General features: G+C 48.6%; 4 protein-coding genes across 4 annotated transcripts; 1 reads left to right on the top strand and 3 right to left on the bottom strand.

The window, feature by feature from the left end:
- Window positions 1–3,142: 3,142 nt before the first annotated feature.
- BKA67DRAFT_509223 (uncharacterized protein) lies at window positions 3,143–9,207 on the bottom strand (the record flags this gene model as incomplete). Its single annotated transcript, XM_046097226.1, has 5 exons — window positions 3,143–6,760; window positions 7,583–7,739; window positions 7,771–8,082; window positions 8,161–8,733; window positions 8,780–9,207. 5 exons carry the CDS (start codon window positions 9,205–9,207, stop codon window positions 3,143–3,145), a joined length of 5,088 nt encoding a protein of 1,695 aa, XP_045963801.1.
- A 7,255-nt stretch (window positions 9,208–16,462) lies between these two features.
- BKA67DRAFT_529809 (uncharacterized protein) lies at window positions 16,463–17,306 on the bottom strand (the record flags this gene model as incomplete). Its single annotated transcript, XM_046099136.1, has 4 exons — window positions 16,463–16,765; window positions 16,845–16,971; window positions 17,034–17,123; window positions 17,197–17,306. The coding sequence occupies 4 exons, from the start codon at window positions 17,304–17,306 to the stop codon at window positions 16,463–16,465; spliced, it is 630 nt and encodes a 209-aa protein (XP_045963800.1).
- Window positions 17,307–20,290: 2,984 nt separating this feature from the next.
- BKA67DRAFT_652891 (uncharacterized protein) lies at window positions 20,291–21,609 on the top strand (the record flags this gene model as incomplete). Its single annotated transcript, XM_046106248.1, has 3 exons — window positions 20,291–20,334; window positions 20,384–21,240; window positions 21,296–21,609. The coding sequence occupies 3 exons, from the start codon at window positions 20,291–20,293 to the stop codon at window positions 21,607–21,609; spliced, it is 1,215 nt and encodes a 404-aa protein (XP_045963799.1).
- A 527-nt stretch (window positions 21,610–22,136) lies between these two features.
- Window positions 22,137–23,534, bottom strand: BKA67DRAFT_652890 (auxin efflux carrier; the record flags this gene model as incomplete). The annotated part of the gene is made up of 1 exon (XM_046106247.1): window positions 22,137–23,534. The coding sequence occupies one exon, from the start codon at window positions 23,532–23,534 to the stop codon at window positions 22,137–22,139; it is 1,398 nt and encodes a 465-aa protein (XP_045963798.1).
- Between the last annotated feature and the right edge of the window lie 705 nt (window positions 23,535–24,239).

The following is a 24,239-nucleotide window of genomic DNA, read 5'->3' as shown; positions in this document are numbered from 1 at the left end:
GCTATCCGACAGGGCTGGGCCGTTCATGAGATCTTCCAATTCTCGTGGGTCGTGGAAATAGACCCTTTGGATGGTGGTACCGACTGCAGCCAAGTAGGCAATCGCTATACTTGGTTTCAGCAGATAACGTCCAACGGTTGTTACTGACTTTCGGAGATATCCCACCCGCTTCGCTGCATGCTGAATATACTTCCTGATCTAATCATACAGTAGAGGCATATGAGTTTAGGCTCAGGGCACTCTATGTCATAACTCTCGGTCTGACAATAGAACTCTCCGCCTATTGCAATACCGAATGGGCATGCCCGACCATGTTTTCACCAGCTTGAGCCCTTGATCATGCCAGTTCACATAAACATACAGGACGACCTGGTAAGCTTTCTCAATTGGGCAGAGTGCAGCATATGGAGGCCAGATTTCATTCCGACAATCGCCCCGTTTCTCTTTGATTATGTTGTTCCGAAGCAGAAGTGCTTCATGGCCGTATGCTGCAATGCACAAATCAATGCCAATGAACGCATCAAGTGTATTTTCTCGTTGCTTCCTGGTCTACATGATACCATCGAGCGTAGCATAAGCATTGTCGTTCAAGAGCCGCAATGTGTCTCACATGGCGCACCTAAATCATAACGGCTGCTGAATATTAAGTTGCTGCAATTGAACAAATGCAGCATGAGGGGAAGCCTGTTAAAGTCGCATCATCTCCTCACACCTTATTTAAATGAGCTGCATCGTGTACACCCATTAAGTCTCCTAGGTTTCGGGAGCTGTTGTGTAACAAAGCCAACTTGGTTGTGCCTGGACAGGTTTACGGGTTGAGTCCTCTGTGCATTCCTCAAAGGCCAGATCGATTTGCATGATAATTGACAGAGTTGTTGGTAGGCACAAGGTCCGTTACATCGTCTTGCTGCAGCTCAAAATGGTCAACTTCCCGCTGAACCCGCCTACCGTTACATCACCCTTACCCCAGACTTTGACCGTAAATGGTTTCTACCACACCCATCGCCCGGCGGAATGCGAGGTCCTAACATCCGCGTCGCACGAGTTGGACTCGGTCAAGGTCTACCAGGCCTGAGTATCCTGGCCCTGCCACGCTACGCGACCCGATCTCCGACCTCACCGCTGTATAACTGCTGGATCTACGTAGGCAACTGAATCCTACATATGTACTCCAACATTTTTCATTTCTCCCACACCCACACTTACACTTATGTTGGCGGCAATGAACGCGACATCGCACCACCATGGTGTCATGCTCAAGGCCATGTCGGGGCTGTGTAATCTTTCTTATCTGGCCGGAACGACTGGATGATTTGCATTACACTTTTGCCTAGCTGTTCTCATCATAGCGGATGGATAGCTTCGTGATCTTGACAAGCGTACTGTTTCGTGCTGGCACTTCGGCCCGTTGATACTGCCGAGTTTATGCAATGGAACTTAGGTGCCCGCCGGCGTGGGTTACTCAACAGACTGCCCGTGCTATAGTCCGTGAACCTATGCATCAGATTGACGGCGAGGATCATAAAGAGGGGCCGATATCATCGCAGAAGAGCCGACCGGGCTCCGCGCGAGAGCCCGTGGCAGAGCATACCGTAGAAGTGATCGAATCGTGCTTAGAGTTCATCCCCTGAGATTCCCCGTCGAGGAATTCCCACTCACTCAACGGTCTCTGGTAGATGAGACCTCATTCGTCACGAAAGAGCTCGTGTCAAGTCTCTTGGTGAGACCTTTTAGATGTAGGGGCAGCAGATGTAACTCTACTTTACAACCATGTCGATTCCAATCTGCACAGGTGCCGAAAGAGCAGCAAGCAATTTATGGTCACGTCAAGGTTGATTCATGTGTGGACAGGGAGGAGTCCTGAAAGCAGCTCTGCCTCAACAAAGTCAAAAAGTCATTGGTTTTCTTCGCGTATCAATTTGGAGATCTTCGCCCCATCATTGCTAGCCACTGGCGGTGTATTCATATGCTCCGTCCCAGTAGCCGAGCCAGGAGTTGCTCCTCCGGAGGAATGCGTTCTTGCGTCACAGTTCACAGATCTCGATCCACCAACTCACAGCTCTCCTACCGGTCCGCTGTCGTGGTCTTGACGATTTCATGTACTTACAAGTTGCAAAAGTATGGAGCACAATATCCGAAGATAAAATGTAAACATTTTTACAATTGATTTCCCCTGAGATGATAGAAAGACGCCCCTGGCCTCAATTGCCGCGACAAGCTTCAGTCCTTCATCAATTTGCGGGGATTGGGTTTGTTGTTAGTACACTTAGGATACCCAAAGTATCATTCCGTACTGCAGACGATCGATAAAAGTCTGAGAGGCGTGAGATAGTGAAGTATGCAGCGGAAGTCTTGGACACTACTCAAAGCTATAATGCAGCCCCTTAACCGCCAAAGAGTCTCACCAGAAGACGTTGTGGTTGCAACATAAAGAACTTGGGAAACTGTTACCGCGCCCGAAACCGTAGAACCCCGAGCTACGATGATCTAAAATATTTACATTGATTAGTCGTATCTAAACACAAACCGCATGTAGAGCGGCGCTGCATTTCAAGCCCAATTATTTTTTCTACTGTTGGTGCTTGCCTGGGAAGAAGTATTTACGGGTCTGCTCCAATCTCCGAATAGTAGCCACAATAAGAAGTATAACATACATACTAGAACAGAAGTTGGCGCTATCGGCTGCGAGCTAAAATCTTAATTCCACGAACATTGTCACATGTAAAAAGACAAACTCGTCGCCTTTTTCTTCTTCTTTTCTTCAAGGGGGGTTGCTCTTTTTCGACATGTGATGCCAATCGTCTTGATTATTTATAAGTTAGCACATCTGTACAATCTGCACTGATTCGTCCAGTTATACCACAGTAGAATTTTCGAGCCCCGAATGGTTCAACTTTGAGCCGGTATCATGCCGAGCTTATCTTTCTCTCTATCCTCCAAACGAAATTCATGACGAACAAAGATGACTAGCTCGTTGCTGGGAACGAAACCATATTGACTTAGCGAAACACAATAATAGCATAGTTTTGACCCAATGCATACAGTACCACAATATTATCAACAGGTCCTTTCGAATGTGAACTATGCATGTATTTATGTATAGAATATGTACTGCATCTCACTGTGTGGTGTGTCCTTCGAGTTATGGCCGTGGCGTAGTGTCCCCTTCTGCGACCAGATTGTTGGTATCAACTTGGTCCGGGTTCTGTTTTGCTTTGATAGGCCCTTTGCCCACAATCTTTTCGGTCCAATTCCATGCCGGACTCCTAGATCTTTGGATCTCCTTGCCCTTATCTTCGTTTGACATCTCTTTACTACCGAAGGAGGATTGTTGATCCATATCTTCACTCTCGTCCCCACTGTCGGCCCAGTCTCGATCGCTCCACGTCATGGAATCAAGCCTATCATAGCTCGGACGGGGAGGAGACCCCGGGGAGCCTTGGGGCTCATACGATATAGCGCTGTGCAAGGATGGCGCACTGGGGTTCGGCAGTTCAGATACGGCGTCTTCAGCTTCACGAGCTTCCGAAGGTGTGTATACAGGATCGCGCGGCTGGTGCAGGATATTGGGCACCTTATCATCTCCTGTTGTTCGAGAAGCATCATCATCGATCTTGGTACGATCCTGTGGTTGCGTTTGTGTATTGGTCTCAGCGCCTGTCTTGTCAGCATCCTTATGCATTGGCTTTGCACGCTCTTCGCTGTGCTCCTTGTCGTCTGGTATCCGCGCGGCAGCGGCATCACTAAAGTGGGCATCGACCAGATGCTTCACCACGGGCCAGCCATGAGCATTGGCGAACTTGCGGCGGACTATGATATTATTGTGTGCATCCGGTTCAAGTTTAACAAGCACCTTTCGCCAGCTTAAACCTTTGTGGTAAGCTCGAGCTATCTTTTCTTCTACACTCATGTTCGAACTATCGATGATTTGGTTGGGATCATGATCAGGACTTGTATGCAGGAGGTCGTCGTAGTCCCGAGTTGAGAGAGTAGAATCCTGATGGGCAACACCGGGATTCGGCGTCGGATATGGTGAGGAGGATGAGCTGTCATTTCGCTCGATTTGATTGGACGATTTGGTTTTTGACGACGATACAATCCGCGAAGAAGACTTCTTACGCATTGCCAGCGTTCCTGTGGGCCGTTTCTTGAGAGGCGGAGAAGGGATGTCCGAAGGGTGGTAAACCCGATCATGAAAGATTGTACGGGGGCGTTTCGACGGATCAAGAAGGTACTCCATAGGCGGCAGCTTGGGATTTAATATGTCACCAGCCGACTCGAAGAAGGTAGTACGAGGAGGGGCAGTCATGCCAATCTGCTGACCAGCCTCCAAGTCATTTCCTGTTGAGGCTTTTGACTTGCTAGAATTGACTGATTCGGTCTCTAGTTTGAGAGTCTGGCTGCGCTTGAAGACTTTTGAGTCTTTGGATGAGCTGGGACGTGGAGACTTCGTTGCAGGGGATGGTGACGCCTCTTTTGGTTTAAAGTAATTGAAGAAGCCCGACAACGTCCCTGCATAACCCTGTGTTTCAGCAGTCGACGGAGGTGGCTGAGAAATCTCCTGATAAGGACTCGCAAGGTTGAGGCTTTGTCTATCGTCCTCAATGGTCGCGTTCTCAGCAGGCTGAGGTACCTCTGTAGCATGCTCGGGAGGAGTATTTGCCCCAGACGTGTTCGCTGTCTGCGATGGCGGGACCTGCAGAGCTGGCGCATGGTCGACTTCGTCGGGCATCCACTGACCTTTGCGAGGAGAGGTGACATTCGCGCCTGTCAGCTCAGCCCATCCGGCTCCAATTATAGACTCCATCAGGCCTGCCTCACGCCGGGCCTTCTCAACTCGCCCAAGTCCTTGCCAATCCAAAAAAAGCAGACAACTGGTACGCAGGGGTACAATGCCATCGTTTACTACGTTCGAGTACAAGGTCCGGTTCCTGAACCTCTTTAGCGCCACATGTGCTGGCCCTGTGGGTAGAATTCTTAGGAGAGGTTTAGACTCAGGCTGAACCTCTCCCATTACCTTTTTATGTGCGCTTTCACCCAAAGTACTGACGAGGGCGCCCCATCCGCTTCTGACCATTGTGGGAGCTCTCCACGTGAGACCGAGATCCTGACCCGTCCTGCCCACCAGTCCAAAGTCCAGAGCGAACTTGACGTAGAGCGGGTTTTCATTGCTGAGACCAAGCAGTGGGGAAGCAAGCGTGATGAAGTTAATTGGCCGGATGAGGTCGAAAAACTGAGGCGAGTGTTTCTGTATGTATGCTATCGCATAGGTTTGTACAAGACCGCCCAAGGAGTGCCCAATAAAGCTTATACTAGTAATCTGAAATGCTCGATCTGGTTCGTGATGCTTCGGCAGATGTATTGTACTGTGCTTATGCGCTGGCTTGTCCCCTTTGTCCCTGTCCGACTCGGTCTTGAAAGCACTGGCTAAACTTTCTGCCGCCGTCTTGACGGTAGGTAAGAATGGTTGGTCGGGATATGTCATCGAGAGGACGAATCGTGCCAATCGCTTGCCCAGAAATTTGATACCCCTTTCTGTACGTGTAGCATTTCCTGAAAAGCCCCTGACGATAACCTCTTCATCGTCATATTCTTCTTCCTCTTCGTGCGATATTTCCGGCCCTAGACCTCTATCCGCATGCTGGTCCTCAGGTCCATGAGCCGGACTGTCGCTGGTTTTCGCTGTCCGCCCTGCCTTCTCTTTCCTCCTCCTCTCTTTTGAGTCGACTTGAGCCTGTCTCGCTGTTGCATCAATCATTTCCTTCATATACAACATATCAGCACCCAAATTACTATGCAGCCCATGCGTAAGGACGACAAGATGGACTTTCGCAGGTTTCTTCTTGCCGCTTTTGACCTGATCGGCCTCTTTTGCCTTCTTCAACCGATCCTCATCCGCATTTTTCGGTGGCCCCGCGGCTTCCGTTGACGTTGGTCCTCCCTTGCCATAATTCTTATGCTCCCACTCATCCCAGCCGGGCAATTTTGGTGTGTTCCATAAACTCGCCGTGTCTTCGACTTTGAGCGTGACAGCGCGCGAGAAGATGCCCTTCATTTGCGCCGGATGATGCCCGTCTTTGGCTCCCCTAGATTGTTGATGATCGCTGACTCTTCCGGGCTGTGGGACTTGCGCCTGGTTGCCGCCCAGGACAGGAGTACTGCTGTTGCCCAGTTGTAGACTCTTCTCATCGCGCGCAAGCAGAACCTCGTACCCTACTGCGGCAGAATTGGAGAAGATGACCTGGCTCGCCACCTCGACAACCCAGGTCACGCTGTTGTGCTCCTCCCATTCCTGCCCACTTCCAAAGTGGCCTGTTGAGGCCCCTAACCCTGCGCTTTCTCTTATATCCTCGGGTACTACCAACTGGCAGGTCCAAGAGCCGCCAGCTTTCAGCATGGGCTCGAACTCGGGCACGCCATACTTGCGGGGGTCGGCAAACTTCTCGTTCGGGTCGTAATTAGCAGGGTAAGCGGCGACGTCGAGACTGTAAGGACCGTGAACGAAGGCGGCACGAAGGGCGATGGCTGAGGTGTTGCGAATGCGCAGGTGTAGGGCCGAAGGCGAGGGCAAGATGCGGTCGTGTGACGGTGTGTAGGTGACTGTGTAGCGCACGACTTCGCCGATCTTGACGGAGCCGACCTGGTGTAAGAGCAGCATGTCTGCTTCGCCTGACACTTCCTCTGGGGGACTGAGAGGCCTTGACAGGGATCTCTGGATTGCGCGGCGGGATGATTGTACTCGATTAAGATGACGTCGGTCCTAGTACCTCATCGTCATGGAGAGCAATGTGACAAAGCCGAATCAAAGATGGCCTGAATGAAATATCAAATAAAGTAGAGATCTATACTAGGGAAGGGATATTGGGCAATGTGGGAAGGAGAATAAATGGCCAGCTCATGGCGTCCGTGGCGTCCGGGAATTGATTACGAGTCTATGGTGCAGGCACAGCACAGATGCATCTGATCTGATAATCAACATCTCTGAACGGATCTGTAGGACTACTGTAGGAATTTAGGGATTTCGGGTGTCATACACTGCGCTAGTGCACCGCTGATGTCAAGTGATCCACAGCGCATCTCGTCAGGCGACGGTGACCCTGTCAGTCCTCGAGGACTTGCCCACCGGTAGCGTACATGTCAGATATATATCTAAGTGACGTTAATGCTCAAGTAGATTGGAGCAGCCCGTGGGATACTTAGATGTCCTCGGGGTTCAATGCCTCGAGGGACATGATCAGACGGATTGATTTACCGCATGCTGTACAACGTGCTCAAACTGATGCAAAAATGCCGAACAAGTAATCCGTTGTGAAAAACGTGTAACAAAACTTGCGGTACATTTGACAAGCACTTTGACTAGCAAACATGCTAATTTTAAGGCACGATTAAGCATGCAATCCAAGGCACTTTACTCAGGGGCTCAAAGTATAGATCAAGACTACTCTTGGAAGCGAAGGACGAGCAGAATTAAGGTACAAACAGGGCCAGAACATACAAATCTGTTCTCACGAGATCGAGAAACACCACATTCCCAGACATGCTAACCATCATGGAAAAAAACTAGTTTGATTTTACATTCAACCCTGAGGTCAGTCATCATATTTCGCAAAATCAACCCAGAACCAGAAGAGAACCATAAATCATAATAACTCGTTAGACGTAACCCAGAGCCAAAACCATGACTCAGACCCTTCGTTTGGAGGTGTGACGAATCACTCTCACTTGGCGGAAATACGACTCTCTGAGTCCCCCGATACATAATTCATCCACTCATGAACACGGTTCATCCCACTTCCTGGCCCTGTGAGCCCGGCAAGAGCAGAGTCTTTGGGAGGGTCCCGTTCTCGCTCTCGTTCTCGCTCTCTGCGCTGTCTAGGGACTGTGTATGTGTACGAGGTGGGCTCAGCTTCGTAATCAGCCCGACCACGTCCAGGAGCGATCCGTTCGGATAGTCTTGACCTTGGTGGACTACTATACATATCCGGGCTGCCATACATCATGTCTTCGTCCATCGTATGTGCACGCGGCGGCATCATGAATGGAGCGCTCATTGGCGGAGGAGGCGGCGGAGAACTCATGCCACTCATACCCATACCCATACCCATACCCATGGCCATGCCCATGCCAAGTGGTGGTGGAGGAGAAATGGGCGTCGTGAACGATCGGTGCGTAGGACTCGTTCCATGTCGGGTATCTGAAAACCTATCGGCCAGTCGTCTCTCCATGGAACTTGCACGTACACCTCGTGCTTTATTGACGCCCGTCACATAATCACCAGCATTGGCTCTGTCCACCGCCTGCATCGGTGGTGAAGGCGCCGCTGGTATAACTCGTGGTGCTCTTCTGTAGTCATCATTCATGAAATGGCCCGCCGAATTCCCGACGCCAACGATGTCACCATACCTCTCAGTAAAATCGTCATCGTCGTCGTCGTCGTCGTCATCATTATCGTCGTCGTCATCTTCGTACTGTAGCTGTCTAGCATATTCTTCGTCACGTCGTTCCTGGACCCGCCGCAAGCTAAGTTCATCGTCATACGCCCTGGGGGTTCGTTCTCGCCTGCTGTGACCGCGGCTCTCGCGAGTCGGCTGCCGATCACGTTCTGTACGGCTGTGGGTTGGACTGTTCATGTGCCCGAGCTGATCGCTGTCGACAGTTTCGTAATTGAACCAAGGACATTCACAGCTCTTCCATTTCGCCCCACATATCATACAAAACTCTGTGCCGCAGCGGCTAGGACTATCAGCAAAGGCGTCAAGAACATATACATTGAACTTACCATGTCATGTGGTTGCATCCTTCCTTTAGTTCAACCATTTCCTTGCAACCATAGCAGCGCTGCCACCCGAATTCCTTGGCCTGCTCCAAGATCTCATTCGTTGCCGTATCTCCGGGGCAGTCTTTTGCTCGATGCCACTTTCCGTTGCAGGCACAGCACACTTCTTGCTGGCAGCGGCCGCACTCAGCAATCTTCCGACCATCCCTCAGCTTTTTGATGCGATTAGGCTTAATCCATTCGCCGCATCTCCTCGATGGGCAATAGATGCGATTGCGTGTCGAGTACTCAGCAAATTTCTTATTCCACATCTTCTTGAAACTTGTGTCGAAGAGCCGATCCACATGCTTCACTGGAATGGGATCTTCCGTGCAGCATGTAGGCGGCATATGTTGAGGGTCTTTGATGGAGACTTTGAAAACACGCTTCATACAAGAATGGCACATGTAATGCTTGCATTTCAGTTTGGCTGCCTTTGTAGACTGGACTTCTTCGTCTAAGCATGCGACACATTCGACACTTCGAATGCATTAGTTAGCAGTTCCAGTTAGAGGCGAAACGTTTCTTACAGTCTGACAGTTTTAGGCGATCCAAAGACAAACTTGCTGATAGCAGTGGAGGACCGCCTGGACGAAGTGCTCACACTGTGAGAAGAGGTAACTTGTGAGCTGGAGGATCTCAGCAGTTTTGGCCCGTCCACGTAGGAGGCGTCCGATCTGTAGTACTTTTTGGGGCCACTGTCTCCAAAATCAGTATATCAAGTGAGTCTGATGCCTGTGGATTGACGCACCGCTTCGAACTCGAGGGCTTGATCGTTTCTTCCCGACGATCGTGATATTGGTGAGGACGTCTGCGAGAACTACTCCGGGATTCTGACTGGTGCCTGTGACGCTGTCTAGGAGCATCTCTGCTCTCTCTGACATCTGCCGCAACACGTCTAGATCTGTGCTTGGCCACCACTTCATATGAATCTGGCTCTCTCTCACTGTGTCTTCTGCCGTGATGGTGCCGACGACCAGGCTTCTCAGCATCTGGTATCACTTGAATATCGGCGGCCGGCCGGCGTAATATCTCCTTGACTTCACTCTGTGTCTCTGCGGAGAGCGTAGACGCGGAGTCAACGCTAGATGCCCGCCTGCTTGATGCGCTCCGGGAAGATCGCCTAGAATTCGGAGTGGAATGGTTCTTTGCGCGAGCACACCTGGACGGTGTTACCACGGTTTCACTTCTGCTGCTGGCTCTCTCCGAACCCGATGTCGACCGCGATGTCGATCTCGCTCTGCGTCTCACTCTCGGCCTGGGCCGGCGCTCAGGAGAAGCGTCCGACTCGTCGTCATCGTGGTAAACCTGCGGTTCCTTGCCTCTGCGGTGTGTGACGGGTGGTGGCCTGTGTGAACGCGTCGGTAGAGGCATGGTCTCGCGGTCCTCAGATGCCCGACGGCCTCGATGGGACGAGGAAGCGAGGTGCCTTGTCCTCCTGCTAGCACTATCGGGCATCTGTATATCGACATCAGCAGCGCGGGATGGGGTTCGGTAGGGCAGCGAATCGAGAGCAGGTTGCTGTGTTCGCTCCCAACGATGGGGGTCGGAAGGCGATGGGGAACGTGTCTGGCGTTGACGCCTATGCCGTTGCTTGCCTCCTACATGCTGCGAGTTTGTCATTTGTTCCTTTCCTTGGGCCCACTTTGGTCAGCCCTGACGGGTGTCGAATTCGCAGTGGGCAATGTAGAGCTGCCGGGTTTCCTGTCGGCCTGAAGCAGTAACACGGTACTAGATAGGACGACGGAGATGGCGCTGTGCGGAGGGTGAACAGCTGGTTGCCTGTGAATGGCTATATGCAGGACAAGCTGCAACCCCTCTCAGTTCTGATTGGAGCTGAGCTGATTGTGCATGTGGGAGCAGAACACCTTTGCTGGATGGAAAGTGTTTCCGGCAGAGGAGCTGCAGAGCAGCGCAGCAGGCTGTTGCAGATGGAACGTGGGATCAGACACAGAGAATCGGTTCAGTTGCGATGCCGCCCGAGGCTGCGAAGCGCAATTGAGGTCGCGATAGAGATAAACGAGAGATAGTTGACAGCAAGAGCACCGCTCTCTACTTCTTACTGTGGCTCACCTTGACCTGTAACCTCAATTGGTCAACCAAACGAAGGTCTCGAACGAACTCACCAGGTCGACGGGGATGCGACCGATGCTGTTGGCCGAGCTGACTGCGGAGGGAGCGACGAGGAGGGGCAAATGGAGACGCCCTTGACAGCGTGATGTCCCATGCCGCCTTTTTCTTAAGGCCGCTATACTACCACAACGCTAAGCTCTGTTCAGTGGTTCGCTGTCGCAGGTCGCAAGCATCGCTAAGCTCATAAGCATCCGCAACCCCACCATCACCCCTACCCTACCCCCGCTAAACACTTTCCGTGCTGCCACTCGTTCTCGTCCTCAGAACCTGTCGTCCCACCTCAAGTTGGCCAGACGAGAGGCCAGCAATGTACAAAAGAAGCATTTTGACTCCGCTGATGGTAGGACATGTGTACCAATTGTTGTATCGTTCGTCTTCTTCCGATGGGAGGAGACGAGTCGCACCGGTTTGAAAGACAAACTGCATTGGAAGGCCTGCTATTCCCATCGGCCACTAGCAATATAAGCGGCTGCCGTCCATGTTTTTCGGAGGGTTGAGATCAAAATGTTGTCTGAGAATGCTGCAGGGTCTTGCCTTCAAAGGAGAGGAGGGACTGTGGGCTGGTTTCGAGCGAGGCTGTCCGGTTCTTATGGTACCAACCTATCTATCGTAGCAGCATTCTCGTCGCTGAAGTATGATCGACGACAGATGGTGCTGTGATGACGTGACCAATGGCACGCAGAGCAAACCCGACAGTTCGCTATATGCAGATACATGCACAAAACAACATATAATGCTTCTTTCTGTGGCTGTGTATTGCCGCTGATAGGTGTATCGAGTTGCTATTCAATTCGCCATCTTTGCTTCTATAGCTTCAAAACCGAAATCACAAGGCGAGAAGAATAGATACAGCACTTAGGACGGGTGTGCACATAGAGCGCCGGTGTTCATTGCTAGAAAGCACCCTATGACTGTTCAACGGCATGCTACGTGTAGTCCCTGTTTGCCAACAGGGACAGCAACACAAAGGTTCGCTTGGCGGCAGCCGCACACAAACACTTCGGGTGCTTAGTGTTATCTATTAGTTGCGATGATGTGTATTCAAAGGATACGTATCGAGAAAAGAAAAAAAGAGTGAAAGCAGAGAAAACTTATGCAGTTTCAGGATTTTGGAGCTGAGCGATGACTCAAATCGACAGCATAAAGACTATAATGGCCATCAAGACATTTGCCACACTGAGGAATACAGACACAACCTCGCGTTGGGCATGGTAAGATTCCATGCTGCTGTGATCGGTCGACAGCCAAAGAGGCTGAGAACATGGTACGCGATATGGTACACCACAACAACAGTAAAGACCGCCTGTTACTGTTATTTGAGAGGTCTTCTTAGGTGAATTACTAAATTAATAGGAGTGAACATAAAGCTTGGAGAGATGACTGAGATAGAATAGAACATTGTATCAACAGTTGCAATCGTACTCACAATCAGAGACTCAGGCATATAATCCGATCATACTATCTCTCAAAAGTAAACTTCAATTTCTAATTGCACCACTAGTCGTTGTGAGGTGAGCTACACCACAAGAAAACTTGTAGAGATTAACTGTAGATTGATGTTTTCAAGAGCGTGATGGAAATACCAAGGATATTACGGCTTAGTATTTAAATAATGAGTGTTGTGTCGCTGAGGTTGACAAGTAGCACTAACAGTCATCAAGATCCATTTGGCGGCTAACTACAAAACCTCCAGTTGCAAATTGTTACAGCTACACTAATCATTGCAATGATAGTCGTGTCAATCCTGGATGCCAAACAGTACCACTAAGAATAAGAGGAAAGCCTGAAAACGTACTTAACCCGTTGAAGAGTTTGGTCATGTAGATTTTACCAAGCGAGCCCGAAGTATCAATGCCTGTAGACATGATTGGATTTAACCATGCGTAGTGCGGCTATATGACGAGATGAGTTACCCAACCTGAGAGAAGAAAACCTGGATTTCAAAAAGTTGACAGGAACGAGTAAAGCATTGACATCATAATTTTAAGACGTTGGGGTCTTAAGTTAGGGAGTTTGATTGAAGTACGAGGAAAATATCCCCCCTACAGCATCAACTTGAATTCTAGTCTATGGCAGCATTGAACCAAGAAATTCTGTATTTATACAGGTCCATCGGACACTGAACATCACTGTAAAGAGTTTATTCAAAGCGGAATCAGTCTTTACATGATTGTTGGTGGCCTACGGAGTAGCCGCTATTTCAATTGAGATGCCACCTAAGGCTTGTGTCACACACCTCAAAGTAAAGTGATTTGAGCTCAAAGTTATGCTATTGGGTTATGCCTGGAGACATAAAACTCTCAAGCTGCATCCAAGGTTTATTGATTGTCGTTGGGACCAACAAGGATGTCTACGGAACAACTCTCCTCCACGCAACGTTACTGGATTAGGTGTACAAATGCCTCTTTAACATGATGAAATGATCATATAATGCAGAGCGAGTTTATGTTGAAAACTAAGGTGCTGTTGATCTTCATTTGACTAACCTGTGATACCTGAAAATCAACCACCTAAGAAGCCTGGTTTTATTCTTTGGAACATCGATTGATAGTCTTCGTATAGGATTGTGCCCCAAGTTACGAGAGCAAAATTTCATGGGCTTTAGATCCATTGATAGCAATTAATGGCCGTGGAACCATGCCGCGGAGATCGGTAGAGATGGCAATTCTCTATTAGCTAATACACATCGTTGTCTTATGTGTTCCCGGGTTGTATATCCGAACTGGCGGTCACTAGCTGCTCGGCACGATACTATACCAAACTACTATACTTTATTTTATTTTAGAGTGGTCCGATTTATAATTAAGATTAACATCCCTAATGAATCGAACTGAACAAACCCTTTAACAAATGGGAAACCAGCCGAGCCGGGGCCGAGCATTTATACTGTCTATTGTTCACCGTGCTGCGAGGCAAGCTTTAATGGGCTGGGTTCTGCGTATATTACATATTCCATTAGCCGTGTTTAGGTTTCACGAGTATTAATGCTTGTAGCTGTTTTTCGTTGCACTACTGCCGATGCTAAGAGTTGTTTATAGGTATCTGATTGCATTGATACTCGTTTTGCAAGCTTTGAAAACGCGGTTCAAAATAGCACGATCCACATGTAATCTGAGCAATGCCAGACTACAGTACATGAACCTATTTGTAATTACTTCATTTCGCTGTTTTTTATGTCTACCAATTACAAGATGTGCTCTACCGGCTGTTCTCCGTGATACATGTCCGTAATGAGTATTTGCGTGGATGTTCGGGTCGTGCAAATATGGTCACCTGACAACGAACCATGGTTGTGTTTCTCATACATCAATAGTAGCTCATTACTGCTACAGGATCCAACGTTTTCGGTCTTCGTGATACGGTATTTCACCCCACCTGCATAATCTCGCATGTTCGTCGAGGTTAGATTGCGTAGTTTGAGGGAACGGCATGTCTTGGGTGTAATTAGCTATCGTCATCGTTTCCAGCCTTCTTTCTCATACAAGTTCTTTCTGCCATAATTCCTTGATTGAACTTCATCTGCGATTGTGTCCTTACGTATCATCACCCAACAAAGAGCATCAATAATGGCTGCGGAGATCTTATTAGCTAAGATAACCTTTGCTGTGGCATTGTTGTTGTTATGTTACGATCTTTGTTAATGGTCGCTATACTTGATGAAGATACTGATCTTGTCCTTAGCCACTGATATACTGGTTATGTTGGTCCATTATAGCCTTTACTTCCACACTCTTTCGAATCTCCTGAACCCAAACTGGCTGCTATCTTCCAGGTTATCATATCCTTTGTTCTTCCTCATATACTCTATTCTGAGTAGGTCGTTGATGACCAAGTAGCTCTGGTATGCGATGACATGGATAGGCGGAGACTGGCCTTTCGTGATTGAGAAACTCGATCGCCGCTATGGCAAGATCGTTCGAGTTGCCCCAACGAGCTTTCGTTCGCCTCTGCACAATCATTTAGGGACATATATGGGGCACCATCTAAAAATGAAAAGCTGTCTTCAAAGTCAGAATTGTTTTATGACTATGTTGAAATAGCAAACATTTCCTACGAATGAGACCCAGAGAAATATGCTGTCAAACATCGGATATTTGCGAATAGCTTCAGCGCAAGAGCCTCGAGAGATCAAGATCACATCATTCAACAGCATATCGACTTTTTCCTACAGCAGGTTGAGTGGCTTGGTTTGGAACCTACAGGTATGAAAATGACTAAAAGCACTGGAATGGTGAGTAACTCTCAATAGTCCAGTGTCACCCTCCGACGTTCTCTTTGCCGGTGGCGACCCTGGCCTCTCTATCGCTTCAATGTAGGGATGCTAACAATTTCTATCGGATAGGTTAACCTTTGGCAGTATGGGTAAAAATATCCCATACAAGCCTGGTGTGACTTAAAGTGTAGTACTAACAATGACTCAGGCGAGCTCACTTTTGGCGAGAGCTTTGGTGCAGTCCACAAGGCGAAACCCAACTATCGACTCTCGATTCTCTTGGCTGCGATTTACGGTAGCAGTATTGCAGGACTCTAGAATCGGTTACCGGTTCTCAAATACGTTCAATCAGACCTTATTCCCAAGGACGTCATGAAAAGGTATGCGCAACACCACGTCCTAGCTTAGGAGAAAGTGCGAAATCGCTTCAAGATAGGTGATACCAACGACTATCAAAACTTCTTCACAGATGTCACCCGTAATGGAAGACTTGATAAGAAGCAGTTAACGGAGACGGCGTAAAGGTGCGCATGATTTCTTCCAGGACGGCATTGAGGTAAGGTAGTCCGGCTGTGGTATCTCCGTTGACGATTTTGGGTGATCCAAAGGCGCCGGTACGCTTATGTCTTAGCTTAAGGAGGCATTTTGTATGAACGGTCAGGGTATACAAGGTGGCTGTCAATGTGGTTGCACTGGTTTCAGCACCGGCTGTCTGGGACAAATTTGCCTCCGCCGGTCGGCCCACCCTGCAAACCACCAGGCATTTTCGTTGATGGAGTATTCGTCCCTGACGGTTCGTACGTTTCTACAGATATCATGAGTCTGCATTATAATCCGGAGGATGCACCTTCTTTTCTTACTTGGAGACCTGAAGCGTGGACTGGAGAAGACGGCAAGCATGGTAAACCCTATACAGTTCCCCGTAGTATGGGACCACGAGCTTGCCGGTGGATCAACTTGGCTTGGCTGGAAATGAGAACTGTTTTGGCTGAGCTTGTGTACTCTCTGGATTTTGAGCTTGTTGAATACCCTGGGTATTGGCCTGATAAATATCGCTTCAGACAGTTATGGCAGAAGTCACCGCTGATGGCTCGGTTCCAACATCGTGGTGAGAAGTGCAGTTGGATTCTTACACCTGTCAAAGCTGACATGATGACATTGTACAATGTCTGAAGTTCACTTACATTGGTTGATGCACATGTCAATAAAAAATAAAAACCGAGAGTAAAAAAAAAAAAGTGGGGGGGGGGAATAACACGTTATCATATGTCAATAAATTAATGTTTATCTTACTACTCCTGTCAAACATTTGTGCTATGCGCGGCGGTCTTCTCGTTATGTCCTCTGGTCTTATTCGCCTTTCTCTTCTTTAGCGCCGTGATAACGACTGGTATAGTCGCCAGGACGCTAACTCCTGCGATAGCCCATGCAATAATCTCAATGATTTTGATCTCATGGCATTCGGACAACCCGCCTGAGACCTGGCTCTTGAACTCTTCGAAGCTGTTCGCAATGCCCTCATTCTCGCACTCAACGTATCCCCACATCTGGTGGATGAGAATGCCGCTGACAATCCAGAGGATTGTTGATATAACCAGGAAGATCTGCTGTAGGTTAGTTGACTTTGCCCAAAGAGAAGAGCGGGGAAAATAGTGTGCTCAGTAGTATACGAAGCTCACATACCGTATGTAACATGTTGTGTAGATGCTTCACTGCGCAATGGAAGCCCACATACACAGCAGACAGAAGAATAGTCCTCGCAGCGCTGAAAATCAAGAAAGCTAAACGAGCTCGCTCTGTTCCAGACCACCTTCATTATCAACACCTAATTAGCCTTCAAAACAACCTCCATGACCATGGGGATGCGCTTACCACTTGTGCTTCTTCTGTAGATACTGGAAACTATCTATTGTGAAGATCATCTCCGCAATTGAGAGTGCAAACATTATTCCGAAGAATATACTGTAAAGAGTATTAGTTCTTGTCGCTTGCGTAAAAATGACTTTGGTGTAGTTAGAATGAATATAGAACCTACGGCACATTCCAAGCCATTGGACCCTTCGACCCATTGTGTGGGTCTGGGTTTTTGCTTGATTTGGGCTTCTGTGACTTGTTGAACATCGTACTGGAATGCTTGTGGTGCATGAATTACAGTATTATTAGTATTATGGCACAATTACAATGGGCCAAACATTTTTGAAAAGACGACGGTGAGTTTGTATATATATGTCTAACACCTGGAAGTCATCGGGATCCAGGCCCGGCGAAACTTTTTGAAACTATGGATATTGAGGGCCATGAGACCAAGAAATTAAGCGAATAGCCCATGGCAAGGGCACGCGACATGCCAATGCATAGTATACAGAGAGAGCGAAATGACCTTCAGTTGCATAACCAAGTATTTTCTTGGCAAAAATGCTTGTTTGTCGCTTTTGCCATATTGGGAATGACGTATGTATGTAGTACGTGATGATTTGACCATGTTGTTTTGGTGATGGTTTATCAAAATCCAAGGAAGAAACCCTGCGTGTGGAGACCTCCCTAGTCAGAGAGAGCTAGGCACTGTTATTGGTGCTTTATTTGCACGCAGTCTAGAGGATCACTTTGGAAAATGAAACAACTGTTTTGGAGGAACTTGTCCACAAGCGCATTTAATTGATCCAAAATTATTATTATCACTTTCTATGATTGGTAAACGCTGAAATGAGACCCGCCAGTCTCAAGTGTTGCAGTTGGCTGTTGCACAGCTTAGTCTGAGCCTCGTGGGTATAGCACTTGGGGCAGTCCAGAACCAATAGAATCAACCTACCTCTGTAGTATACAGCTCTTATCTTGGTAGCAAACCTCCTACCAATTGGCCAGAGGATTGCCATTGGATATTGCAGGTAAGCTTTGTGGGGGGGGGGGGGGGGGGACCATCAGTTGTATCGTGTTAGAGCTGCACGGCCACTTATAATGACCAGTAGCGATTTGATCCAAGCTATCCATTCGCAGACAGTCATGACATGCTTTAAAAAGACAGTTTGATCTGCATTCAAGACAGACACTTTCGTAAGTCTTATGAGATACATTAGCAATCAGCAATCATATCACATCCTTGACAAAGGCTTCTCAATCCGCTACCAAATTGATATAATGTTGATTCCAACATCCCAGCCTGGGCGTTCACCAAACAATCGGGAAATTATATGGTCTTTAGATGTAGGGTACAGCAGAGGTCGCTCTCCCATGCAGCCCATGTAGCCACTATTGTAGTATGGAGCTAGCAATATACTATGAGCATATCCGGAAGACAAAGATACTATTTTCAGAGAAACCCTTGCTTGTTTGTTAGTCCTAGTAGACACATCTGATTAAATCATTAGATGCGAGCATGTGTTCGACCTGCTATCTTAAAAGACATATATGGCCTTTTCTAGTACGACGAAATCATATCACAAGGGAACTGTGACTAGGGTGAGATTCGGGCTTTGTGTATTACCAACCTTGGTCAATTTCACAGATCCTATGTGTATCGAAATCTTAATGGCTACTTTGGAAGAAGATGGTGCTAAGGTTAACATACTACAGAACACCTATGTGTTCATTCTAGAACAATATACACAACAACAGATTTTTTTGATTTTTTTTTAATTTTTTTTAACATATTCGAAAGGCTAGAATACAATTTCCGGAAGAAGAGGAAAGGAACAAAAATCCTCCCATCTAAACTTCAAGTTAAAAGTGAAATTTCAGGTCCGGGTGGCTTGATGAGCTGCAGCAGTTTTGGGAACAACGCTTTCTCGAACATATACGAGGGTGATAGTCATCACGAATATTAAAATTAAAGTTGATATAAAATTCCAGTTATAAAAATCGAAGCGCCCAATTAACACTAAGTATCTCTAACATGAAGCATTTGCCAATAAGATAACTATTTCTTGAAGGCATATTCAAATACATAATCGAGTTTCCGTTCACTCCTTCCCACCTTCAAGGGAATGTACATAGTGGGGTGGACTGAGCTGACTGTGCACGGTCCAGTAGGTTAATAATTTTGAGTGCCTGGACAGCGGCGGCTTCAACTTCATCAGTACTCAAGCTGCGCCAAAGTAAACTTCACCAATTCATCGTCGAGGCGCAATTTCATCGCCATTTATGACCAAGAAAGAAACTATCGACCGTGCGGCACGCAATTCAATCATTTTGCAACCATCTATAAGAGTACAAACTCAAATGAATGTTTTGACTTGGTTAGTACTAACGGTTTCTGACCACTTCTACTGGAGTCACAGCTTCAGTGGCTTTCATTGAGATGCTAACATCACTTCCCAGTCAATTAATCCACCAGTCAATCTTTCCTTGGGGCCTTGAGACCGAGAGATTTACTTGCGCAATACAAGGAATCAGTAACATTCTGTCTTATATGAGACTACGATCGAATGAACCATCCGATTGTACCAAGCACACTGAGTCGTGACAGCTGGTGCAGGCGAGGCGAATAGCTAAGCACAACTTACTGTGTACACAGCCATCCACCACCCACTTAATCGAGAAAGGGCCAAATCCAGGACTAACAACGATTGACTCCCTCAATGCTCTCAGTGAAGGCACAGGAATATTTTGACGGTTTATTGTTTGATATTTGGGGTTTATACCATTCGCTGTGCTTGCGTCACGATCAGATAACCTCGAGCTTTTCAGTGCTATACTAGGGTTTGAGGCGATAATAACCACTCGTCACAACCCTTCGTCACAACATCCGCCAGCCAAGTGGTGGACCGCGGGTCGTATGAGCTCATGAGCAGGGAGTTGAGCAATTCTTCGGTCGAAAACACTGTTGCTGCTCCAGCACTGCCTCTTGAGCTCAGAAAAGTACCCAGACGATTGTTTGGTGGAAACCTCCGTAACTACTTCGACAAGGTTATAGGAGCTTATAGAGAGCAACTCGGATAATTCTTTGGTACAAGTTGTGCAATTGCTCCTGAGTTGATGTAACCGCCACGTTGAGATCAGTCTCGCAGCATCAATAAGGGAGACGGCTTAGGCAAATTCTTGTCTTACTTCCCATGACCTGCCGCTAACGGCTATGCAAAAGCTTTTACAACCCGTACAAGAGCGAACACCTAACTGCATCATCAGCTCTCAACATGTCTGTTCAAGATAACGAACAAGCCGCAGGCTTTAGCTGGATGTAGGTCTAAACGATTCGACCAAGACTGTGCTATGTTGACTGATAGTAGGGATCCACACCCATTATTTGTCGTTTTCCTCGTCGGCCCCGACGAGACGCCTTTCGGCATACAAAAGGACTTTCTTTGCGCGAAATCAACTCACTTTCGTCGATACTTTTCCGAACAGCAAGAAGACAAGTTAGAGAATATTGTCCATCTCTCCGAGTTTACATCGGAGGTCTTTGGTCTGGCGCAAAACTTTATGTTCACCGGCAGACTGTCAGATATCAGTGAGATACAGGGCTATGACGTATACATAGCAGTTTGGCAGCTGGGCAGCAGGCTAGGAATTGAGGGTCTTTGCGACACAGCATTAGAGGCAATGTCGGAGTGCCGTCGTGTCACTCACACGATCCCAGCTACGCCTCTTCTTGTTCAAGTGTGGAGGGACACTCCGGAGGGCTCAGAAATTCGTAACCTTCTTCTGACCTGGGCTGCCGAATATATCCGCTCTTCGGAGGCACGCAGCGAATTCAGCAAGTCACTCCCTCAAGAGGTTTTGAGCGAGTTGGTGGTAACAATGAGCCACCTCAACTCAGCACCCGTCATTCAGGTCAGTAATGACACTTCAGCTGACGGAACCACACGACGGAAGAACGTGCATTATCTTGACGTTGAGGACGATAATGCTCGCGAGCACAAGGAGAAAGCCCCCAAACACCGTCATTCCATTTCCAGCACGCTTCCTCCTTCAGCTCCGAAAACCAAGACCGAGCGCAAGTCTAACGCCAGAGCCTCGTTACCAGCCACGAAGTCTGCCAAGAGTCGCAAGGCCGGTGTGCAGGTTAATGGCGATTTTCAACCCACCAAGGAGCAGAAGCTCAGTTTCTGCAGCGATCTGTTGACTAGGATGCTCTCTGGTCCCGGTAAGTTAAATCGTCCAGTTGGTGGCCCCGAATCAGTGCTAATGCAGCCTGACAGGCTTCTGGACCCGTCTTGTCAAGCCATTCCGATATCCTGTTGACCCCGTTGAGGAGGGTGTCCCCGACTATCCCGACAAGATTAAGAAGCCTATGGATCTGGAGACGATCAAAACGAAGTTCGACGCGGAGCAATACAACGAAGCGGAAGAGTTCGTTGCAGATGTCCGCCAGATCATCGACAACTGCTTTGACTACTGGACTGACAAGGACCCCATGTGGGCTGCGGGCGAGAAGTTCCAGAAGACATTCGAGGAGAAGTATTCAGGCATGAATAAGTGGATCGCTAAGCTCGATGGCGAGGAGCCTGCTTAATCACTTTTTTTCCTTTCCTTTTTTCCTTTCCTTTTTTCCTTCCTTTTTTTTTTCTTTTTGACGTTTCCAAGGACTTGCATCGGCGTTCGGCGTTCGCATCGTCCAGATAATTTGTAGCCGATCAATCTTGGCCAAACAGCATTTCCTGGCCATATTCGAGCTAATACTGGGGAGCCACGATTCAAGGCGTGGTAATCCTGCGGTCATGTTTATGAACCGAATGGGCATTTGGTACTTGTTGCGAGCCTCTCAAGACACTAGTGGTTACATTGCTTTAATAATGTAACATAGAACAAGAAGATTCGTGGACTCCAGTAGCGTTTTTGCCACAAATCACCCAAGCATACTACTCACCTTTAGAATTGCCGTTCGTTGATATACTTTCAACTCACCGAGGAGTTGCTCAACGGGACTATGGTACTCGAAGACCAGACATTTGTCGGGAAGTGTATTTATAAATATGTATACAAAATTTCTACACTCGCTGTCTATATGTTCTCTGGTATTGGTTGACCCTATATCGCCCGTCACATGCAAGCCTGACTAGCCATCAAGCTTCCCACCACCGTGAAGCTTAAAATGGGAGAGATCACATAGGCGATAGTGAGCACCTTGGCAATCATGGCCTCGTCCTCATCTCCGGACTGGCTGACCTGCACCATGGCGATGAGTTTCATGGCGGGGCTCCCCACGGGCATCAGCATCATGGTAAACCAGAGTATGGGGTCCGAACCGAGAACCCCGGCCGACGCGAGCCCGTAGATGATACTGATGGAGAGGGCGGACCAAAAGACGAACCGGACCGACAGGATATAGGCCACGGTGAGCTTCGGCAGCTTCGCCGGCTCCTCGCCGCTCGACTTGTTCTTCTTCTTCTCCTGCGCGTCTCGGTGCGCGGCGTAGAGCGTCACGCCGGCCACGACCACGGGCAGCGGCACGAACAGACCCCCGATGTTCTTCAGGGACGCCGTCAGCCAGGCGGTGAAGATACCACCGCCCCCCGTGGCGTCGGCGAAGAAGGCTCTCTTCAGAGCCGGCACCAGTCCGATGAAGGCGCCGATGATGGCGCCCAGCAGAGGCGCGTTGAAGAAGTCGGAGACCAAGACCAGCCACCACTGCGCGCGAGGGCCGAGCTTGCTCCAGTACTTCTTCGCGACCCATCTGGCCCGGCGCTGCTTGGACTCGAGCTTGGACGGCGCTGAGCGCTGCTTGCGGTTCGAAGGGAAGAACGAGCTGCGACCATTGAACGCCACGGCCCGCCGCGCCTGGGCCGTTTCGCCAAGCAGGGCCGTCTGCTCGTCTGAATCGCCGGCACCGTCGATCTGCTGATTCGAATGGCCATTGCCGCTTCCATTGAGCTGGGCTGCGCCGTCTTCGCCATCATCTTCGTCGTCCTCGGGCCCGTTCTCAGAGTCGATCAGTCTTGGGCCCACGGCGAAGGTTAGACAGCTCGAGACGGTAGAAAAGATGAGGAAGTAGGCTTTGGCCCGCTCGGTAGCGTCATCAGAACTCTCATCGCCCTGCAGCAGTTTGTTCAAGACCCCCGTTTCTCCCAACGCGCCAATGAGCAGCAGCGGATAGCTCGTGGTGTTGTTAAACATCAGCGCGACTGTGGTCCAGTCGGGCATGTGAAGGACGAGGTGTGCGAAGAGGCCAAACAGGAACGAGACGCCATGGCATACCAGAGCCCAGATCAGAATGCGGCCATAGTTGCCTATGGAATCCAGATCGACCTCGGAGCCAAGCTTGGTTATCAGCAGGGCCGGGAGAAATACGCGCACACATATCTTTGAGATTGCTTTGGTCGACTTGGCGTCCAGAATGTTGAGTTTGGCTGCCACGACGCCGTAGAAGATAACCAGCAGTACCGATAAGCTAGCCTGAATGGCAGCGAGGAAAGACTCGGAGAGGCCGTTTGAGGCCATGATAGGATGCGGGTTCAGCTCAATCGGGCAATTGGGCTGGTGACTACCTTTGAACTTCAGAAAACCCAGTAGGAAAAAAAAAAGTCGGGCTGTGCCATATAATTATAGGCTACGTAAGGCCTGCGACTGTACATACATACATACACACTACGTCATGGCGTGGTTGAATGGATCTTGACTACTTGCATCCTGTCAGGAACCACTTGGCTAGAACTCAAACAAGGAACAATATCCCCCAAATGAGTGTGCATTGTTTGTGGCTTTGATTGTGAGGACTAGGTGACCGCTTGACGATGTATAAATTTTAGCCTCGTTGCCTTTCCATTGAGGATCGGGTTTTGTGTTCGAACGCACAACCTAGACGCTTGGCGCTGAGCGTGGCCTATAATTGGTGGTCCACGTTCATCTCTAACACGACAAAACTTGTTTTGTTGGTATATTCCAATTTCCCAATCACTGGGCATATTTGCCGAGGCCTCTAGGGTTTCTTGGCCAAGGTAGGGATTTGAGTCGCGTGATACATTTACATTGAGTCCATAAACCAGGGCATCGCGCGATCACCTACGCCCAGGATGATGACCATCCGTTCCTCGAAATATGCAGCAGAACTTTACGATATATGAGTAGTCATTCTGTTCGGAGTCATGATATCTCAATGCTGCTTGATAGAAAGCCCTGTTCGAGCTCGGTTGTGTTATACATATT

This window comes from Truncatella angustata (assembly GCF_020726525.1).
Source record: "Truncatella angustata strain MPI-SDFR-AT-0073 chromosome Unknown BKA67scaffold_1, whole genome shotgun sequence".
In the NCBI taxonomy this organism is placed as follows: Eukaryota; Fungi; Ascomycota; class Sordariomycetes; order Amphisphaeriales; family Sporocadaceae; genus Truncatella; species Truncatella angustata.
This window is presented reverse-complemented; position numbering and strand designations above follow the sequence as displayed.